This window comes from Amblyomma maculatum, chromosome 1 (assembly GCF_055883805.1).
Source record: "Amblyomma maculatum isolate TAMU_Amacu chromosome 1, ASM5588380v1, whole genome shotgun sequence".
Classification (NCBI taxonomy): Eukaryota; Metazoa; Arthropoda; class Arachnida; order Ixodida; family Ixodidae; genus Amblyomma; species Amblyomma maculatum.
The window spans coordinates 315,077,110-315,099,350 of record NC_139344.1 but is presented as its reverse complement, the minus strand read 5'-3'; the positions used below and the strand labels follow the sequence as shown (position 1 = coordinate 315,099,350).

General features: G+C 45.1%; 1 protein-coding gene across 1 annotated transcript in view; it reads left to right on the top strand.

Annotated features, from left to right (window-relative positions):
• LOC146207167 (monocarboxylate transporter 11-like) overlaps positions 1-12,481 on the top strand; it is a 63,297-nt gene extending 50,816 nt beyond the window's left edge. The window contains exons 3-6 of the mRNA XM_084605499.1: positions 3,339-3,672; positions 7,251-7,527; positions 9,939-10,317; positions 11,236-12,481. Of these exons, the coding sequence (XP_084461625.1) occupies positions 3,339-3,672; positions 7,251-7,527; positions 9,939-10,317; positions 11,236-11,891 (1,646 nt within the window). The 3' untranslated portion in view covers positions 11,892-12,481. The remainder of the gene's footprint in view (positions 1-3,338; positions 3,673-7,250; positions 7,528-9,938; positions 10,318-11,235) is intronic.
• Positions 12,482-22,241: the final 9,760 nt, after the last annotated feature.

Sequence of the window (22,241 nt, the reverse complement as noted above, 5' to 3'; positions counted from 1 at the left end):
GGAAACGCGACGCCTGCCGCACTGTCAGTGACGAAGACTGCTTTTGGTAAGGTGCGTCGCTATACCGAATATAGCGGATAACGTTTGGGCACAATCTTGGCGGGTGCTGTATAAAAGCTACGATTCTCTGCTCTGCCCTGCTTTCTTGAGGTGGCTGCATGCAAGCTAAAACGAGAACGCCTTTGGACCTGCGTCCTTTTCCTACACTGCGGGTCTGCTTTCAAAGCGCGCATCTGTCATGGAAAAAGAGCGCTGCCAGCAAAAAAATAATACCGGAAAACTACGCGGCGCGCGCGGACAAAGCCACAAGGCTTGTCTTTCGTGAAGGCAGGGACCGATTGTGCTTCCGTCCCAATATAGCGCTCGCTGACAATCTGCGTTGCGGGAGGAGGGAACGTTGGAGGAAACTTCGCCGGAGATGTGCCTATGCATAAACTACTGTGAAAGAATCACTTCGCCTGTGCAGTATTGTAGGAAAGAGAATGTGATTGGTCGCCCTGTCACCGGGAGCTTAAACGTGCTCATTTCTTATCTTTTGCGCATCTTTTTCATGTCTATATGGCGCGCGTTCAGCGCTGACACTCTGTCTGGACGTGGCTTGAAAGCTTTGCAGGTGACTAGAGTCAGAATATTTTTATTCCGCCTCGGAATCATACATACGCCGATAACAACTTAGCAACAGGAAAGTTCCGCGATAAATTTGTAACAGCTAAGGCACTGTTTTGTTCAAACAGGACATGGAGGTCGTAGAAGACGTAGTTTTCACGATTCCGTACTTTTATATCGTAGACCTTTTAAAAGCAGCGCGTTTTGTACCAGTGCCACCAAGCTACTTTACTTGCTGGTTTCACATAACGCTGCTAATCACTCGCACCTTTCGACGTCACAGACGGGAGCTGTCTCTGATATCGCATAATACGTACGGCCCCAGGATACAAAGTGACCTGCTATAAAGAACTTCCTCAGCTTGAGGATAAAATATAAGGACCCTAATAATTAAGCACATTTAGGTTCATCCCTCATTTGCTAAGTCGATTCAGCTACAGTGTGAAAACGCGCTGAAGACCCGGATGGTCCACATAATTAGGTTATCGGAGGGGCTCGTTTTGATTAAACAGTGCGTGAAAGGTTGTCCATCTGAGCATGCCTGTGCGCCTTGAACGTTAGTTTTTGTCTTTTTGATCTGGGCGTATTACAGTGCTACAATCGATAATAAAGCGTACACTGAAGCAACAAGAGAGCATCCAACAAATTAAAGCAGTCTTGGTTTCATTCACACAATGAATTTGAAGCAGCGGTGAATCCCATCATCTCCACAGAGATATTAACTTGAAGCAAGCAAACGCTATTTTATGCAAATCACGCATCATCATAAGGGACGTTCTGGTGCGGTTTTATTTATTCACCAGAGAGCTGCTTGCTTTAAAACGTGCTGTCGTGTAACACCATAGTCTCTTGGCCAGTTTATGCTTCAGCTATATTTGTATGAGTTCACGTGGCTTCTCTTGGATCCTGTCGAGCATACGCGTCAATACTCTTTTTGGGCAGATGGGTTCAACGTCCTTCTTTGATTGGCAGGAATTATAATAACAGCTGGAAAAAAAGAACAACAGTTGTCGTCAACCGAAAGCAGTTTCTTTTTTTTTTCTCGCATAAAACGTGTTACAGAAACACGAACAACGAACAGGGTTTGACAAAGGTTTCGTTTTCCTTGTTTCTCATCAGTTTTTCCGCTTGAAATATAAAGACGCCGCCAAAAAAAAAAAAAAGAAGCACGGATTCTTTTTAAGCAAGCTAATGATCCACAAGTTCTTTATGTTCGCTCAGCAGCATTGTGCCAAGGACAGAGCTTGTTCAGCGAAAAACGCTATGCATGACGCCGCAAGGCAAGTTAAATTCGTAGTTGGTACTTTGATTTCTTTCTTTGATATGTGCTTGTACTCTGGCAAGGCAGCAGCATCACGAAAAGTGCTTTACCACACTGCAGCTTCTGGACTTCTTGGAAGCCTTCCTCGTATTCTTAACGGAATATTGCACCATAATAATTTCTCGTTCTAAAATGGCTCCATGCTAAATTCCTCATTTAATACTTCTTTTTCTTCCCCTTTCTATTCTTACAAGCTCGCGTTGATAGCATTGATTGCCTACTCTTATACTTACGCACCCTTGTAGGCTGTATGCAGTATATGTGTAGTGGTAGCTATCCTATTGCTGAAAGCCATGGACAGTCATTATTTCAATGCTCCATTACTGGAACACCAATGCCGCGAAATATTTTCGGAGAGCGGTGTTTCCTCAAGACGCCGATATCCACCTGATATTGTTGGAAAATGGCAAAGTGGAAGAGGAAATTGTAGTGAGGGTCACGAAGTTCGCATGTGCAATAAAAGTGAATGCAAAAACCTGCAAGGTTCAACTATCCTTGCACGAAGTTTCACGAGCGTAAGCCATCGGCAACAGTCGCTTCGACGTTGGCTTGCTTCCGCTCTTGGCACGTTTCTTGGCTACGGGTTACCTGACGGCTGCGGGCTGTCTTAAACGAGATGGCGCGTGGCGTATTTGCCAAGGTTAACTGAAGGAGCGGCTCAGATGGAACTTGATGTTCACAGCGCGAGAGTGTTGGGATGGAGACGACTATGTTTGATGCACAACGTGAGAGGGCGTTGCAGTTTTTCACGAGGCGTGGTCGGCTCCATCGGTCGCATAGTGCCCTCTGGCCAGGGCCCGACGATGAAAATGACGACGACGTTCGCTGCACACCGCGACATGAAACATTAACAACATGCTGCGCACGAATACATGGCTACAGGGGTAACATGGCTCTGTCTGCAGAAAGCATGAAGTGCTCAGTCCAGGAATAACGCGAAACTTCCCCCTTCGACCTAAGATCATCGTTGCGAAAAAAGACGTCTGAACGAATGAATGCTTTAAAACGTAGGGGTCTATCGCTTCTTACCAAAGAGATCCTAAAGCTACGCATTTACACTGAGCCAACCCCGAGATTGCAAGTAATTATTTCTGTTCTCTGCAGTGTACGCTTGAAACTGCGGGCGCGAAATTCGCAGGAGGCCTCACGTAGGTAGCAGCGTATTTCTCATAAAAAACCTGGCGTCCCCTGTAGTCAGCTGTTAGTTGCTACTCGCTCACAATACTCATGAATGCTGGTGTTCTGTCGGTCACCCTAGAGTATTTTTTGCGGGTGATGTTCACTGTTCGTGACCACTGTGATGCGAAGCAAATGAGAGAAATTTCAGGCAACTGTTGGGCGTGGCGGATAGACTTCTAAACAGGAAGCCACTGCACGCAGTGCATTTCCTCAATGACGTTCTTCTCTGCAGCATGGCTGGGATATATGTCGGTGGCCTCTTCTCTTTTCCTGTCGCCCCTGATGGCGGCCTGGTGTCGGCGTACGAGTGCGCGGCTCATGGCCCTGGTTGGGGGCCTCGCGGCTGCGCTAGGCTGCCTCTTCTCGTCGTTCGCCGCGCAGCTGCACCAGGGCATGTTCAGCCAAGGCCTGATGCTGGGTATCGGACTGGGCATGGCGCGAGACGCCGGGGACTCGGTGCTGGGTCAGTACTTCAAGCGGAGACGGCACTGCGTCGAGGTGGCCTCTTGTGCGGGAACAGGACTCGGAACGGCCGCCATGGCGGCGTTCCTTCATTCAGTGCTAGGGTAAGGAGCTGCTCTTTATACGTTCTCAGAGTGGATGCTTGCTGCCTTGTTGGTGTTGATTGTCCTCAGAGCTAGGTATCGACCACTGGATTTTGGTCGTTCGTGGCGATAATAATAATAGAGGCTTATGGCATAGCGCGCGACCGATCATCCGCTACGCTTGCCGCCAGTGTTATTGGTCTCGACGCGGCATGCATGCGCGAAACTCTTTAGCATCTGGCGCCAGAACAGAGCAATCTGCGTATGCGCAGGAAAAAAAAATGTGGTAGCAAGTTACAGTGCCGCTATACTTCAACTTTGACGATGTGCCCCTCTCAAACTGATAGTGATGAAATAGCAAATTTCGGTGCACCGGACGCATGTACGCACTGTTTGATAATTACAGTGGTGCAGTCGACGGGATCATGCTAACAAGAGAGGAATAAAGAATTCGGTAATAAGCGGCGCCCGAATGGGGAAGACTGCAGTAGGTAAATAGCGAATATATTAACCTGAACCCGGTAAGGGTCAGTGCAGAATTGTCCTTGTGTGTGTGTGCTTCTTCGGTTTTGTTGCCTGCTCTGCCACCTTTTTGCAAGACGAATATATGTCTCTCTTCACTCTCAAACAAGTACTGGACATTTGGCGTATATGCGTTAAGAAACCATCGCAAGCTGCGCCATACTAAATATGCACTGTGACCCATGATTAACGCTAATTTTTGTCTCCTGATTAATCGTAACGTCAATGGAAGTTTCTAAAGTCCATCGAAGTATACTGAATTGTGTGTTTTTGGCTGCATTTCTAACAAACCACTGCTAGTCATTGTATGGAGATACTATGCTGGCATCGAAACACTGTGCAAACAATTAAAGTGTACAATGTACTACTATGCATAAGTTTTCTCTGAGGTTTAGAAAATCAGTTCTTAAACTAACATCTTAAACATACTCTCTACAAACTGCTTAACCAGTAGCACATGTATCTTGATTTTTGACGGCTTTCTTCTTTTTTCTCCTTTTACTATCATGGAATCTGCCTTGTTTCAACAAAACCAAAGCCAATGAACGCGGAGGCAGCCGCCATACTTGCAGGAATACATCCGCAACTGACGTAGAAGATCGCCTGGTCATCTAAGCTCTGCCGTGCAGATCGTCTTCATGTGGCAAGCATGTCGCGCAATTGCTGGTCATGGAGAAGGGCATGACGATGAGCTTTGCATTGAGTTTGCCATTTGTTGTAATGAACGTGCCAAGCATTGCCTAATTAAAAAGCAAGCGTGCGCTTAATTACATTAGCGCTGTGCCGTATCAGCCTCAATTCCGGTATATGTCTCGAACGCGGGTGTTGGCGAAATACGGCACAGTTTCGTAACTTGCAAATGCTTTTTGGTTGTTAATCGTTACAACAGTAAGTACTGTTACTGCTGACAGCTGGAAGTTGTGCTGCCGCATTTATTTTTTTTTAGATGGTTTTCATGTGACTACATTTTTATTTCATTCCAATGGAGTGTACGAGAAAAAGAACAGGTATTTTATTTTGCAAGAATGCGGCAGATAGAAAATTACAAACAAGGCTGCGCGATTTCAACCCAATGCCATTTGACAATTTTTGCGAGAGGCTGAAAGGGAGCAACTAAATAAGCTGCGACGTATCTGAAGCTGTGACGTATCTAAAGAAAATGCATAACCAACTCGCCTAAATTGCCATTCTACTACAAGTGATTGGTATTAGAGGCCTAGCGGTATTCAGAGTGCCGAGCCTGTTTTGGCGTTTCACAGGAAACTGTCCGCTTCGGAGCCCTGGAGGCCCATTTTCTACACCGATGTGCATGCCTCGGCCTTTTCCCACAGAACGCTTTACAGCCTACTTCACAGACTACAGGTTTGTACAACTCGTTGAGTTGTACTATTCTAAACACTTGTCTCTGCAACGCCACCCTTTCACTACCCTGCATAGTATTCGTGGCAAGCCGATGGCTAAAAACTTGTGGACCCACCTCTACAGCGCTGTACAATCAAAGGGCCAAGAGCTACATTGAAATTACTTCACATGCCTTTTTTGTTGCGACCTTTCAAAACTATACTATAGTGTTAGACTGTGGGCGGACTGTTGTCGACCGGGGCCCGGTATTCCGCCTTTCCAAATGAAAGCAAGCATCTTCGTTTCCCTCTATCTTGCGGCGCAAAGAATCAGCGGCGTTGGTGCGGCTTCTCCTCTCCCATTCTGCGGTATCTCGGTCGTCGGGCCCCGGGGTATATTGGTCGGCGCGTCTCTGGACGACAGTAGATTACATCGCAAAATACTGCCTTAAATGGTTGCACTGAAACTAAAACCATGTCCCTGGCTTATTTCGGACGGTGACGGCGTTTGTCTCGTGTTCTGAACACAAGCTCAACCATCTCGAAATCCACCTAATCGTACGCGCCAAGCTGCATCGCCTTTTTAAATCGCTCCTCTGGTCTTGACGCGGTCAGTCGGTTGTGTTCCGGCAGTGCCTCCTTTAGACAGTATCTGCAGCGTGAGGGGTCTGCGTGGCCGCTTCACCCTCTCCCCTTATTCTTTCCCATTATCCTATAGAGTAGGGCGTTAACGCGGAGCCCATAGTGTCCACGAAGCCAAACTACTCTCTAAAAAGACACATTTGTAGAGATGTGCGCACTTTCTAAAGACAGCACAATTTTTAACGCCCATAAAATACTGTCTGCATTATTAATACTTACAAAAATAGGAATGCTAAAAAAAGAAAACTTACGAGGATGGGCGTTAGGATAGCACCACCACACAGTCCCTCAGTGAAACAGGTGGACATTCTCAATACGGTGGGAGCGGGCGCGACGCTGCAGGCACTGTACTACAGGAGGCACTGGTTCAGGATCACCTTCATGGTGAGGTTCTTGTGCGGGCTCTTGCGACGCACTCAAATTTGGTCAAACCACCTGAGCAGAAACTAACGTCGCACTTAAACAAGTGCCAACACGTCTTAGAAAACAACTGTGCGAGGGGGGCCTCATCAATTCCGTCTATGCAGTGAACTGATGTGTAGCAGTCTAACACGCGTTCAACAGGGTCGTGTGCAGCATTCGCAGTTACGTCCCTTATGTGGTCCATGCTGTCTGCCCCTCTTGCCGGCACACAAGTGAAAACGTGGTATCCACACACCATCGCGTTGGTAGCTGACTAAAAAAACAATAACCATCAAAGTTGTTCTTCGCAACTTCTGACATTCTAACGAATAAAATCTCCACCAACTTTTCCATCAGCTTCTCATGCTATAAACATATATTTGAAATCTAGTCTGTAAAGTGGCTGAAGTACCTTGTTGTAAAAGAACCTTTCTTGTAATAGAAAAAAATAAACTCCAAGTAGTCGTGTGTACGAGTGCGCTACGCGGTTATAGGCAGTTACAGAGCATAAGAAAAGAACGCGTGACGCCTTTTAATCTGTAACGCTCACTGGCTTGCTGTTGGGCAGAGCTAAGATGCATGATCTTTTATTTAGCCCTGTATTTTTTATATGAAGACGCACTCACTTTCTCTGTTGCGTTAAAGAGAACACCCTTTTCCCGTCCGTAAATCCGGTGTACATGCGTGATGCAGTTCCTTGGGTTGGCGCCACGGCCTCCAGGCTACCACCGGACTGGTGTCCCTGAACTTCTTGCTGGGCGCCTTCTACCGGCCAGCGTCGCTGTACCACCCTCAGCGGCGCGCCATCCTGCACCTCAAGAACCAGCGGCGCAAGATCAAGGAGAAACAACCGCGAACCGAGAAGCCGCCTTTCTTCGACTTCGCCGCTCTGCGCACGCGCACGCTCAGAGTGGTCATGGTGGCCGCAGCACTGGCGGCAGCGGGGATGTACACGCCATTCTTCTGCCTCGTACGTTTCTTGTAACGGTCACTGATGGTGCTACATTCGCGATTTTTGTTTTCCTTTTCAATGCATGCACTGCATTCTTCCCTCGTATTCTCGCTCTTTCCAAGTTCGCATACTCGGCACATTTTAGTTCTTACGTGACGGGACATGTCACTGAACCCAAAATCGACGTCTGACATGGATAAGCAGAAAGGGCGCTCATGTTTGTGTAAGCGTACCCTATAAGTATAGGCTAGCTTGGAAGAAGGTAGACAGAATTGAGAATAGAAAGTAAACGTAGTAGAACATGGCCTCGAAGGAGTTTTGGCCAGCAGCCATATGTCCTGCGATCGCTGTTTGACTTAACTGAACGCATCAAGGCGATCCATTCTTTGCCTTGGGAGTGCACAAAACCATGTCCAATATCACGGCATAGGTGGGTGCCAGTTCCAGAAATGCATGCAATAGCGAAGCAACAGCTGTGAAGTACCGTGTTGCGTTCTATGTCAGAAGATAGCCAAAACGTGAAACGTATTAGCTTGATAGGTTTTGCAAAAATAGTTGTAAATGAAAATTTCTGTCAGGTAAATGGCTCCGGTCGTTGTAGTGTATTCCAACACTAAAAATTGCTGGGTAATACTCACTTATTGGCCTCACTTGCTGGTCAATAAGAATGCTCCCCAGGGACCGTACCCCAAGCCTCCATTTCAATAGATCGGACGTATAAGCAACGTCAGCCGTCGGTACTCGCCACTAGAATCGGCTAACTATACCGGTCGAATCATGCAGCCAATGCTGAGCTGCAGTTGCTATTGGGTAAGTGATCTGGCCGGTCACTTCCCGCTTCAAGGCTGTGGCTTTAGAATCCGATTACTTCGACCTAGTGCGCGGGCGTCAAAACCTGGAGTGCTTCGTAAGATGGCGCCCGCATGCAGTAGGCATGATGCACCAGCAGGGGTCTCAATTTTTCTCACGGCAGTGCACTCAAGCGGCAAGATCCTGTACAACATAAAAATTTGCTTCCTGACTGGTCGAAATACTTGCGTGATTTATTTGAAATAAAAGGCCTGACTATCGCGCTTTTTGCTTCTTGAACGTTATGGGAACGGCCTAAACAAATGAAAATTACCATAATCATCATCATCATCATCATAAGCAGCAGCCTAATTACACCCACTGCAGGGCAAATGCCTCCCTCATATTCCTGCAATAAACTCGGTTCTGTACCAGCTGCATCAACTTGAATGTTGCCAGGTACCCAATCTCATCCGGCCCCCAACTTTCTGCCGACACCTGCTAAGTTTTATTTCGTTTGGAATGCAGTCTGTTACCTTAGCGATCATCTCTTACGTGCCTATAAGTTATATGTCCTGCCCATGCACAAGTGTTCTCTTCATTTTGAATAGAATCTTGTTAAATCGCATTTGTTATCTGACCCACTCTGGACGCTTCTCGTCTATCACTTTTTGTCCATAGCTTTCTGCGTTGAACTCAATTTTAGATGAACCCTTCTTTTCCTTCCACGTTTGGGATGAAGGCAGGTAATTACTTTCTTTTTCAGGGCTACTCGTAAGCTGGTATCTGCGAGTTGTTGTTAAATGTGCTCCGTCCCAATCTGATTCTCTTTCGTGGCCCGCATCTGTGGCTACTGGCTCCCTTCAAAGTAATGCCTGACCATTTTCATCGCGTCTTTCTTGAGGCTCTTGAACATTAGTGTAGTCTCACACTAATTTTAAGTCTACCATTCTGCTTTGCCTGCCTAGGCCATTAACGATCCTTTGAAATTCATCCCCTTAGCGAATCGTAGATTACAGAGTTATTTTCAATAAACCCTTCTCACTAACTGTACCCAATCTATATTTCAAAATACTTCCTCTAGGCAAGCGGTACACTGGAGAGATTGTGGATTGTGTTTTCTTGTCTAACACTCTTCTTATGGAGATTTTATTACTTTATTTAAGGACGAACACGGTTACTGCGGAGCGACAACTGATACCTTCAAATACTTTTTCATATGAATCAGTTGCACCATGATTCCGCAATGCCTCCTTGACTGCTGAACTTTCGACTGAGTCAAATGCTTTCACATATTCTATTAAAGCTGTGTACAGGGGTTGCTTATATTTCGATAATTTCTCTCTAACTTGGTTGTTGGTGTTGATACGAGGTCGAGTAAACTTTTCGAAAGCTCATCTAGAGATTTGTTGATTACAATTTAAGGTTTTCCTGACTATGCAAGCGCTTATCTTGGTTAATACCTTTCACGTAATGGATAGTAAGCTGACTGCAATTTTTCAATTATTTCTTTCAGCGAAATAATGTATACCTGAGTACAATATCAACAACACATCACTTGCACCAGCCGGCATACACCTGCTGCCTTTACGCCTGAATGCGTGCTGTCTCCGTGTACGAAATCTGTGCACCTCTTTCAGGTTCCCCTGAGTGCTGCCGAGGGTGTGCAGGGCGCCTGGGTGCTGCAGGCTCTGCTTGGCGTGGCCTGTGCCGGCGGTGCCGGCTTGGCCGGTCTGCTGCTGGTGCGGCGGCGCTCGACGCAGTGCTTGTTGAGCCGCCGATGCCTGTGCCAGCTGTCCCTGCTGGGCGCCGGCCTGGCCATGTTGGCCCTCGGGGTCCTGAGCGGGTTCGCCGGCTACGCGCTCTTTGCCGCCGTCTACGGGGCCAGTGCCGGCGGGGTCGCCTACGCGCTACGCATGCTCGTCTTCGAGCGGCTGCGGGCCAGGCACTTCGACCGAGCCTGGGGATTCGTCCAGTGGGTCCAGTGCCTGCCCATCCTCGTCGGAGTGTCCGTCACAGGTGAGGGAAGAGCGCTAAGTATTTTGTAGGCTGCCTGGGCGTCTTTGCAAGCCTGTGACATGGGCTACTGTTCTGCGTACTACATGCTGTAATAATGTACCCTCACCACAGATGTGGTGGATGCGTCGGCATTAGAGTCCCCCGCTAATTCATCAGTGATGCTTAGGTGTGCCCATTGGCATTGAGGGTCACGTTTCGTTGACGTACTGTTGTGTTGCACTAACATAATCAAAACCATGCTGCCTTACGCGGTTATAATTTGATGGACATATGAGCCACGCGTATAAATTAAGGTACCTCTTATCGGTAGTTCTCACTGTAAGATATGCAGTTAAAGCCAACAAGTATACTTTGATGCCAAGCCAACTATAAATTTATTGAAGCTCACTAATTTTAATGAGCGGCGCTAGTGTATGTATCGAGACCAATACACTTGAAAATAAGTTCAGTTTAGAGGATATACATTAAGTGGAACAGCCCTTACTCACTTTCTATGCGGTCCTATGGCCTCCAGCTTAGGCAGGCGTTCAATGGAACAACAACGCGACAATTTTCGATATCATTTACCTTTGATGTGAGAATGCGGCGAGTCTTTCGCGGACTTTTCCAACAGCTTTATTGATTATAGTTCTATTCCTATGTGCGGAGCGTCCAGAGAAGTTATTTGTAATATAGAAGAAAATCACACGAAACTGGTCACCACAGATTGTAGTTACGCACTGCAGGAGCCTGTACTTATGCCTAAATGGATTTCCCGGTTTACTATAAGCCGCCATCTAATCACAGCCTGTATGCCAAACACCGCTGAATGTTAAACATCCATCTCCCGTACCTTTAACCACGGCTGAAAGGGAAAAAGATTTACTCTGTGGCAAGGGCATTCAAGGCTACTTACAATATAGGGGCAATGACATGCAGGTTACATCAACAAGTCGCAGCAGGACCCGAAGGCGGGCTTCTACTTCTCAGCGGCGTGCACTTTCGCCGGTGCTACGAGCCTCTTCTTTCTGCCGAACGCCCAGAGAGAGCCACTTCAATGCAACCATGCTGCTCACCAGCCCAGTGTTCACCATTACCACAATCACAACCACTCGCAGGGCATCATATGCGGCAACTGTCACTGCCCGCGGCAAGTTCGCCATCATAAACACAAGAGCTGCTTCGAGCACGTCGATCCTGTGGCCGCTGACGTCATAGCAGTCAACACGTCCCCTTGTGCCTGCCGGGGGTCTTTTTTGTACTACCAAAGGTCTGCGTCTTGGTCCACATCGGTTGACTACCTCGACCAACCGGGTCTGGACCCCGACTGCCTTGATGACGAGCTGGCCGATATTGTGCGGCGGCCAGAGTTCCTGCACAACATCATCGCGGACGAAGGACTGGCGGAAGACGTGGGTACGTTCGCAGAGTGTGGTGCGACGACGACCACGGGACCAATGTGCAACTACTCGCAGCCCAGGGACAGAGCCGCGGTGTCGCCAAAAAAGACTCACACCGCGCGATGTGTTCACGAACCCCTGCTGTTCCGCTCAACCATGGCACCAATTGAAGAAGTGACCAGCAGTGTGCAGTGAAGCAATGAAGTCCACAGGGTTTTTTTCTTTTCATAAATATTAGCCGCACCACTGGCTCTCTATTTTTTTTTAATTTCAGCGGGACTTTGTGAATTTGATTTTGTTTTCTCTCTCTAATGTTTTGCAGGTCGATTTGAGTGTGGGCAGCCTCCAAAGTAGTCACGCTCCACTGACACGAAGATAGCAGCTCAAATACAAGTGCGATTTGAAAACGTGACTTTACAAAGGCTGGCCTCGTCAGCTTCAGAGAAGTCGAGGATGGGCCAATGGGCAGTTACAAAAACATTAGGGACGTTTGAGCTCTGCTCTGAAAGGTACATCGTGATACCAAGTGCTCACGGACGACGCTTCTCATTTTTTAAATTTCGGAATTTTTTTATTGTTCTATAGTTTGCGCTTATAGCCGGCCGAGCGATGACATAACCGGTAAGCTCGGACTCTTGAAATGTGATGCATCCCAGTGCGCGTTTAGGTAACGCACTGTTTGCATTCGAAGCAACGCCGGGGATTAAGGGTATGACGCAGTAGCGTTTCCCACACAGGGAGAATGTTTTTTTTTTTTTTTTTTCATGTTGTACTTTAAATATTTTATACACCGATAGTTAGCATCAGCAAACACTGGGTTTCCATTCTCAGCATTTTTACACGTTTGTACTCCATTTTTTCTAATATGTTTCATTTTTCATTAATTTCTTTTATTAATCAATTACACATTTTAAATATTCTTGGTCAGTATTATCAAGCATTCGGTTTCATTATGAGCATTTTAACACTTTTGATTCCCCTGTTTTCTAAATTTTCACGTCTAAATATTGCAAATAATTAATTTGTCAATCATACACTCCAAATGTTCTTTATTATCGACATTAAGCATTGGCTTCTTATTCTGAGCATTTGAAACCTTTTAACTCCCCTTTTTACAATTTTTCATTTTTACCACTTGTTTCAGTTCATAGACCTATTAACGCTCTAAATTTTTTTTATTTGGCATCATCAAGTAGGGGCTTTTAATTCTGAGAATTCTGAGACCTTTGAACCCCTTTTTTGCGATTTTTCTTTTTCAATTATTTCAATTCACAGATCAGTCAACGCTGTAATTTTTTTCTTTTAGCATCACCAAGCATTGGCTTTTAATTCTGAGAATTCTGAAACCTTTGAACCCTGTTTTCCGATTTTTATTTGTTGAATTATTTCTAAATATGAATTGGTCAACTACACACTCTAAATTTTTAATTTACCTCATTAAGTACTGGGTTTTTATTGTGAGCATCTTGACACCTTGAGCCCCTTTTTCCTATTTTTCATTTTAAATAATAAACTAATTACTATAATTCAATTAACTCGTTATTGCCTATCACATGCCAATCAATCATTAATCCAACTCCTACAATTTCCGGTATAATGCTGACGGCGTTTCAGGTGAAGAAGCTGTATAAGCTATCGCTTAAAAGTTAGTGTTAACGCTATTAACTGCGTTCGTGAGAAATTAAACGAACGCCTTGTATTCGCTGACCTCTTACAAACCCTTCCTCGAGCTGTTCCTTCGTTGCGCGAGGTTCCCAACAAACAAGCCTAGCGCTCCCGTGATCTGCCCTCTGATCGCTCAGGGTTCGGTGGGCGTTAAATGTTTTCAGTCACGCTACACATTGTTCGGTGTGCTAATACAGTAGCGCGTACACATTCTGAGGTATATTCATGTTCGGGCCACTTCAGCACATAGATCAAATCATTCGTGACCTGCCCTGAATTTGTATGCTTCCATCTGAAGCATACGTGTAAAGGTCTGTTTTTAGGCTGTCATTTTTGTATCGTGGTACTTTTTACATGGTCTCTTTTTTATATTGTGCATACAATTCTATGTCATAAGCGTATAATGTAAAGTTGTAAACTGGTTGTTATATGTAATATGTTCTTCTCCCTATTCCTTCTAAACCCGTGATACCGATTTACATATATAGTATACTGACATTGCAGTGCATCGAGCATCGCTGTGAATTCATCTACACGTTGTTCAACTGTATTATAGCCTGCTGTTCGTTCCGCTCTACCTCTCAAATGGCGAAACACCACGCAAAGAAAAATGAACGGGAGAACAGTGACACGGAACGGCGCTTCTAGGCTCCTTCCGACCGGGCTTCTTTGCGCTGTGCCCCTCGCTCAGTCACTTCTTAATGCTCATCATGCCTGGAACAAGATATGTGCAAGTGAGGTATAAAAGATTCTGAATGCTTGATACCCGACACACCACTGGTATGAATGAAATGTTCAAAATTCCTAATCAGAATTCCTATTCTATTCTGCACTGCTGCTTGAAAATACACACACACAAAAAAAAAAAAAAAAACGATATGTTTTTCTGTGTCTGAAACAGTAAGGTCAAAATTATGAGCCGGAATTATCGGTTTATAACATCACAAGTCGACATTTCAGGTTAAGCTGACTTCTTTATAAGTCAGTAACGTTAAAAGAATTTTTCTGTTCACAACTTAGGTAAGCTACAAAAATAATACAAAACCCCATCGGCCAGGAACCTTCCTTGCAAATAGCTGACGATTTGTATCCTACTCTAGCGCTGAAAATATCAACAGCTTAGGTGTTCGCCGGGTAGCTTCTTTAAGAAGAGTAAATATTTTGTATGGCCATATCAACAACCAAAGTCATTATATGAAAGCGAGGTTTTTCAAGACTGACTGGTCATCGAGCTGCGAGATCAATCATTTTTCCAAGTTGGCGCTTGTGAACATATATCCCTGGTTGTTGATAACTTGTACATATTTTAATGACGTATACCTGCTATTTATGATTTGAAACGATCCCTGCATTTCATGGCAGGGCTGTAAACAGATACAGACGCTATTCATTTCAACCTTTTTCCTGGTTTAGACGTCATCCACTGATACACGCTCTAGGCATGAAGAGAGCATCGCTCCATTTGCGGACAGATGACAAAAGGCGATCTGAAATGTTATGTGTTCTGCGTGGTTTTCTCTCCCCCATTCGCTTTTCAACCTCACTCTGTGAATTTTGATGTCATTTTGTGATGCCGTGGAGTTGTATCACAGCCTGGCAATTCTTCGAATAAAAGCCCAAAGAAAATTCTCAGCCACGGCGTTTCAACCAGTTGAGTGCGTGCACTTGTGAATGGTAGGGTCACTCTGGAGCACACCTTTGGTCACAGCGGAGTGTCTTGTTATGTCTCGCACAAAAATTTCTTTAATGTTACCCATCATCGATGCACAGTGTCGAAGAATGTAATAAATATTTTGTGTGGAAAGTTTCCTGGAGTGAGTCGGTCTTAAACCTTAGAACGGACAGGTTTGCCGAAAAGTTAGCTTAGAAAGTGTGGCTGTTAAAAATAAAGGCTGGAGCAGTTATCAAACCTACATAGAGAGGTCGGAATGGCTAGCCAGGATGCATACACGCGAGTGGTAAATGCTTTCAACTTTGGCGCTTCTGTTTCCGCGGGGGATCACTTTTCTGCCTTTATGATAAACGGCTCAAGGTCGATGCGGTTAAAGGGCGGAAGTATCTTCCTGTAAATATAAGTTCGTTTCTGTTCGTTGCAGACGTAATATCCGCGCGAGGTCCAGCCGATCTGTGACGTAAGCAAGACGTGGGGGCGCTGCTGCCACCAGGCTACGCAGAGGGCGAGGGGGGGGGGGGGGTGAAAAAAGGCTTAGCGCTCGTAGGAATACATGGAACTAAAAAATTCAAAATAGTTTTTAATTTCCCGGTTCGTCTGTGACGTCGTCATTCGATGCAGAGTAACTATGAATATCGTAAAACGCATTTTGAAACTATGAAACCTTAATACATAAGGGGAGTATCTTCAGAACCCCGCGAAACGTAGGGGGGTGCAAGTCACGGGTACGGCCAATACAGGACAAGCAAGAAACCTGCCAAAATAATTTTCCGCTGTCGGAGAGCACCAATAGACACAGCAAATGGTAAAAAGTTAGCGAATGACTTCAAGAATAATTGTGACAAACTATGCTACATCATTTCGAAGCGAATCAGTTATTAAAGTGTCTCGATAAATGTGCCTTGCAAAGACCGACATATTCCTGAAAAACTAGCTGTCTGCTGGTTGTTTCTGGCCACCACGACAGCTTCTCGTGTTGTCCCACTTGTTGCCGTGCCAGGCTGCATTCTCTCTTGAATACTGCCGCTACAACGATACAAACTTTTTAAGCTGAAATCAATCCTCACTTATTTTGAAATGAATTCAAGCGCATAAAACACGCACTCAAGAGAGGAAACACACAGGACAGGTGCTATCCTGTGTGCGTGTTCTTGTGCGCTTGAATTCATTGCAAAATAAGCTAGGCACCTTCCAGCCCAAACAGAAGTTTTGTTAAATTATCAATCCTCACTCAACACTACAAAAGAACCGCGCGCAGCAGCAGACGACAAAAATGCCTGTCTGCTCACGAGAGTGGATATCGCGGACGCCGGCGTCCGCGAACGAATAGTGCGTCGTCTGTCCTGCCGTCTGTTACAGTGGGCCGTCCTGTTCCGTTCCGTTGTAATGTGTTTGAGAAGGGCTTTTTGAATGTAGGTTTCCCTAGGCTGCACACATTGAATGACCGTTATTAGTGAGCGAATTCGGTGCATATGGCAGCACTTCAGGCTACCGTAGAAGCATGCGTAATTCGGAGAAACACCGAGAGGACAGCGAGCCTTTCGGCGGTTGGTGCGACATGACAACACATATTTTTAGCGCTTTTAAATATAGATTGCCTCCGGAATGATGCAGCATACTTTTTCGCACACTTCTTCAAAGCTCTCGTTAACGTTTAACCACCGGCCACCTCTGCTGGTGCTCTGGGAAATGAGAGAAATGTTGCGGTAACTTGTGTTTAGATATGTTTCAAAGGGTCGCCCTCCTAACTTGCACCCCCATACATTTCTAGATGTTTAAAAATACGTCTTCCTTGAAATGGCATTTCAGGCTTTCACGATCTGTTCTATAGGAGGTACATGGGTGCGCTGTACCGAAAACACATCGTCAAGTGTGCACCTTGAAATTAAAAAACTGCTTTGAAAACTTTCGCTACCATGTATTCCTACGGGACCCCACTTTTCATCCCCAGTCTGCCCCTTTTTGTAAACACTGTATTGGTCTATAAGATACGCAGAGCTTCATTGGGCACCGTTAAAGACGGGAGCCCAGCACTCTAATAGACACACTAGCAAGAACCGACTTCCATACTGGCCGCTACGAAACTTGCACACCAGAAAACTTAGCAAGTGCTTCAAGCCCAGTTTGAATGAGGGAAAATTCAGCGAGGAGTTGCGGAGTCAGATTCGGCAGTAGGTACATGATGCATGCGCTTGGATAGATGTTGGGAGCACCTCCTTTGAAACGGGGTGATGGTAGTCCTCACCATGCTCAACCTTTCTTTTTTATGCTTTGAAACTTAGATAATCCTTCAGTTTTAGCGATTTCATTTTTAGACAATTTAAGTACCCGTGTTTAATTTCGATTTAGCTTCCATGCGTCCCCTCCCTGCTATTTATCCACATATCTTTCAAGCGTCTCTTGCTAACCTTCAGACGGCATTCTTAGCGCAAAAAAAACACACACGCACACGTCCCTCCTTTTCTCTCGTGTGCTTGTGTGTTTTTTTGCGCTAAGAATGACGTCTGAAGCTGAAAACCATCTTGCCCGTCTAAAAGTTCTTTTAAATCTTACTAACCTCTACCGCCGATTCATTCATTCTTCTTTTGTTACCTCTAAACCCCACCTCGGCTACAGTGACTACGTCCACATCGATATGTGGATTGATGATGCCACACTCCATTATAAGATGTTCAATTGTTTCTGGGCATCTACCGCACTTATAGCACAAGTTTCATTTTCCATGATTAAATTTTCTTTTGTAGCTTCGAGTTCTAAGACGCCCTGATCTAGCTTCAAAGAGATAGCCGCTGCCTCTTAAGTTGTCACAGAAGATTTCCTTCTTAATCCGAGTTTTCCATTTTCCATATATGTCTAGGGTGAACTTCTTTTCCATTGACGTATTCCAGTTTTCAGCCTCTGTGTTATTTACCTATCGTTTAACATTCTTTATTTCTCCGTCCTGCCTTCCTAAATACTTACTGGTTAGTTTTCTGGTCATTTTCTGCCATTGCGAGCCAATGGGCTCACAGTGGCAGGTTGTGTAAGCCAATGGGGGTCTTACACAACCCTCACCTATCTGAAGTATGCATAAGGCCCCAAATAACTCGCGAGTGCTTATTTTGCTGTATCGTCTAATGACATATTGCACCTATCAAGGGCTGGACGGTAACCGCAGCCTGAGGCACAATGTACTGCCATATTGTTTCCGGTTCCAGTCTTGAGGTCTCCCCTGTGTTCCAACAACCGGTCGTTAATACAAAGAAAGGGCGGTCTGGCCCACATAACATCTACCACACGATAGGGAACCTTGTAGACTACACCAGTCTTGCATAGAACAAAAGGATCCCTGTGCTTCTTGGAGCACTCAACCTTCCTCTTCTGTGGCATGTTGACCATGCGGCAAAGTCGGGTAGGTTTGTTAGAGGCCGAGAATACCAGACGCACCTCTGCTTTCTTGGCTGTGCAGTTCCCTCGTAGGTCACTCATCAACTTTTCAGCAATTTGTGAGGAATGTCCTGCTGATTTCAGCCTCTGTACCTGCGCGCGTAGACTGGCACTTCGACGACCTCTTTCATCCGTGATTTATCAGTTCGTTTCCATCTTTTGACGCTCAAGCTTCTTTTCAAAGAAAACGACAAGGTACATTTTGCTGATAGTTTTAAACTTTTATCACACGAGCCTATTCTTCGTTAAGTAATCCCACCTTTTACCAGACGGATAGCAGCCCGACTAGTTTTTGTGACTATAAATTCCTTCTGTCCGTAAATAAACATCAGTTGCTAGTCAGCGCCTATGTTGTCTGTCTCATCTTCTTTTCCGCGCTATTTTTATTACGTTCTATCATACATTAAGTAGCCCACCAAAATGCTCTCATTAATTAACTTGAATCAAATGTCATCCATACCTATGGTTGTACATGCAGTAATCTTTGTTACCGCCTTCTTCCGGATAAGATTTTTCAATTGTAAGCTCCTTTCGTTCATTCTGTGGCATACTGTTTCTTCATTCGATGCAATTAACCCATCAGTGCGCCTAAGTGTAATACATCCTATGATAACACGTTATATGACAACTGACGTAATGTATCCTGCGGCGTCATTCCCCTCTAGACATTTTCCATCGGCGCCCTGAACCTGTTTCTGCTCCCCTTACACAGGCAGCTTATATGTTTCCAGAATTTTCGACGCCTCTTTCATGCGGTGATCGGTTTTATTTTGCTCAAGTATCTGCACTTCCAGTTTCCATTTACTGCCTCTTGAGATAGCTGCGCTTTCTTACCTTGTGTTCTCTGGAAGCCAACCGTCTTCGTTCGATCGCCTGTTTATTTCACTATTCCACCAGCTTCGAGGAGTACTCCTATCTCAGCACCAGTTTGACTTTTATACTTCTCGAATTTTTGTACGGAGAAATTGTGCTAACTTATTATAATCCCAATACTACATGGGGTATTTCTCTAGCGTTTCCTCAATGCCTGATGCTATTAGTTCTAGTAGTTTGTTGGTTAAATGTTGCGCTTTCTCTTTGTGCTTCCTGGTTTTTCCTTTATACCAAGTGTCCCAAGTGCAGGCCAGTACGGTCATGGTCACTTCCCAGGCTGTACGCGCCTTCCTCATCTATTTCCATCATCGCGAGCCTAATTGTAGTTTCCTGGTAACATCAAGTAGTAATCAATGGTCGTTTGAATATTCTGGAATTCCCACGTGTTCTGGTCTTCACATTTACTTTATTCACAATAACTAGGCTAAACTGCTTACAGATTTCTAGCATTATCTTCCCTGTGCTGTCAGTGTATACATTCAGATCCCCAATGTGCCCATTCATACCACCCAATAAGACACTCTCTGCCCCGTCTCCAAACTGTTTTCTATCTTCACTGAGACATTTAACTAGATCTCTGTTTTCATTTTTGCATTTCTCTCCTGTCCATTAATAGGCTACCCCTAGCCATACCTTTGTAGCTGCTATTGTTCCTGCAACCCAGACATGTTATTTGCAAAATTGGTCGTTTTGTTTATCAGCATAACAACACCACCTCCTTTCTTCTCAGTTGTTGTTCTTTTGTACCCTTCCCAAACATAGCCTTAGATAACCGGTGGTTCTTCCAGGTCCCTGAGGTGTGTCTCGCACATAGCATATGCACCGACTTCGCAATCTCCAATCTCCTAACTGCTGTTCTATTCCTGATCACTTAGTTCTTTTCTGCCCTATTGCATTTTATGTAATGGATAGTGGGGTTAAATTTATTCTTCATAGCATTGTACCTAAGCCTTATTTTCGTCGGTTGAGTTGTTCTCCATCATGACGTTTTGTGCTTCGCTGCGACGCCCTACGATCAGAATTTTCGCGAACCTATAAAAATGCTACCGCACGACCTGCCAGGCGCCAGCCGATCTCAGCGCCCACCTCTTCGCTGAAATGAATTCCATCTCGCTGAAATCCCGTGCTAAGACCTGCTCTATATACATCCTTGTTGACATCTTTCACCTCGAAACGCATCTCTCAGCTTTATTCTCTAATTTCCTGGTTAACTCTGGCCACTTCATTTCAAGCTCTGCGTTCCTTCCGAGCACCTCTGGTACTGTCACCCAGAGAACAAAATCTAAAGAATGTATAGTCCCTTTTCCCTGCTTTTCGCTGACGGGAGACTTGGCTGGTATCAAGGGATGCAACCAAAAGCCGCACAGACTGCGACGAACTATGCTCGTCTGCTCGAACTTGTGGAGATAAGAGCAAGATTTTGTCCAGCATCACTTATGAACCTGCCACAAGGATGGCTTTAATGCACCTCTGTTTGCGAAACTCACTGAGGTCCGCGTACAACTATTGCTGCATATTGCTGAGTCACCAATGAAATCCCACTTCATCACTATATACCAATTAAGGCCTCTTCAAGGCGAATTCTGGTCCCGTAAATTTCTGATTAATTCTGTCTTGCTTCGAACTCTAACCACTCCCGCATAGGAGCAAATCCATCAGCTTGTTCTTCGCTCTGTTCCAGTTGACAAAATTCGACCAGCGCGCTTCTTATATCGTCTTTATTGACAAAACTTGGCGCGCATATCAACATGCATGTAGCCATCACACAACAGTAAGTACAGAGCCTCTGTGCCAAGCACCCACGGATTACACACAGTTCATGAAATACTGTACAAAAGTCTCAGCATATCAGGGCTGTAATATTTGCACGTAAAAATAAATGCCCCCTTCCCGAGTCAACTTCTTTTGATGCTATAGAATAGACAAGAAATGTTACGGCAGTGTTGCGCACGCAGAAAGCTGACGTAGCTCAAAAAAGAATGCATAAACCGAATGCAGCATGTAAATCAAAAGGTAGCGGAGTTGTTCCGTGCACATCACATTGCTCTTTGCTCAGTTGGTCTGTTTTGTGACATCCCTAATCAGTAGCTCATCGACGCACAAGCAATTTGTGGGCCTCGATGCGCACAAGACTGCGAAGGCGGCCGTATTGAATAAAATTTAGGCACAGGGGGCTTGTAACACGTACAGAAGATGCGCACTCGTGTAGCAATAACCAATCAGAATACTAGATGTACTCCATTGTAATATCTATAACAATGTACCCATTCTAACACATGTAAACGCATTTCAAACCTTGCAGGGCCATCAGCTGCTACTTGCCAAATGAAAATGTTTTGAGTGCCTCCTTTTTTATGACACTTGCGGTTACCGACCCGTTATTCTAAAAAGAAGTTTCTTGGTCGGCGCTTCACGGTGCACTGGTAACGGCGAAGGGATAAGAAGAGGAGGGATTCGTAAAGCATGTGTCTCCCCTATGACAACCCCTCTCCGGGAGCGCAAGCTGCTTGAGCCAATATGGCCTGCACAGCCTCTCGCACTCAAGCAAGTTTTAACGCGCACGTCCAAAACTATGAAATTTACAAATGTATCAAAGCAAAAATTTTATGTAGTGTTCACTTAATGGCAAAGCATTCACGCTAAGACGAAGACCTCTTGAATTAAGGACACCCTGAATTAGGAACACTTCTCGACTGCCATTCCCCACGAACTGTAAACTTCCCCAGGCCTTCCGCTCACATCGAATAAGCAGACTAACCTCGTTACGCCACCAAATTGGGTCCACAAAAATTCCACATATATATATATATATATATATATATATATATATATATATATATATATATATATATATATATATATATATATATATATATATATATATATATATATATATATGTATGTATGTA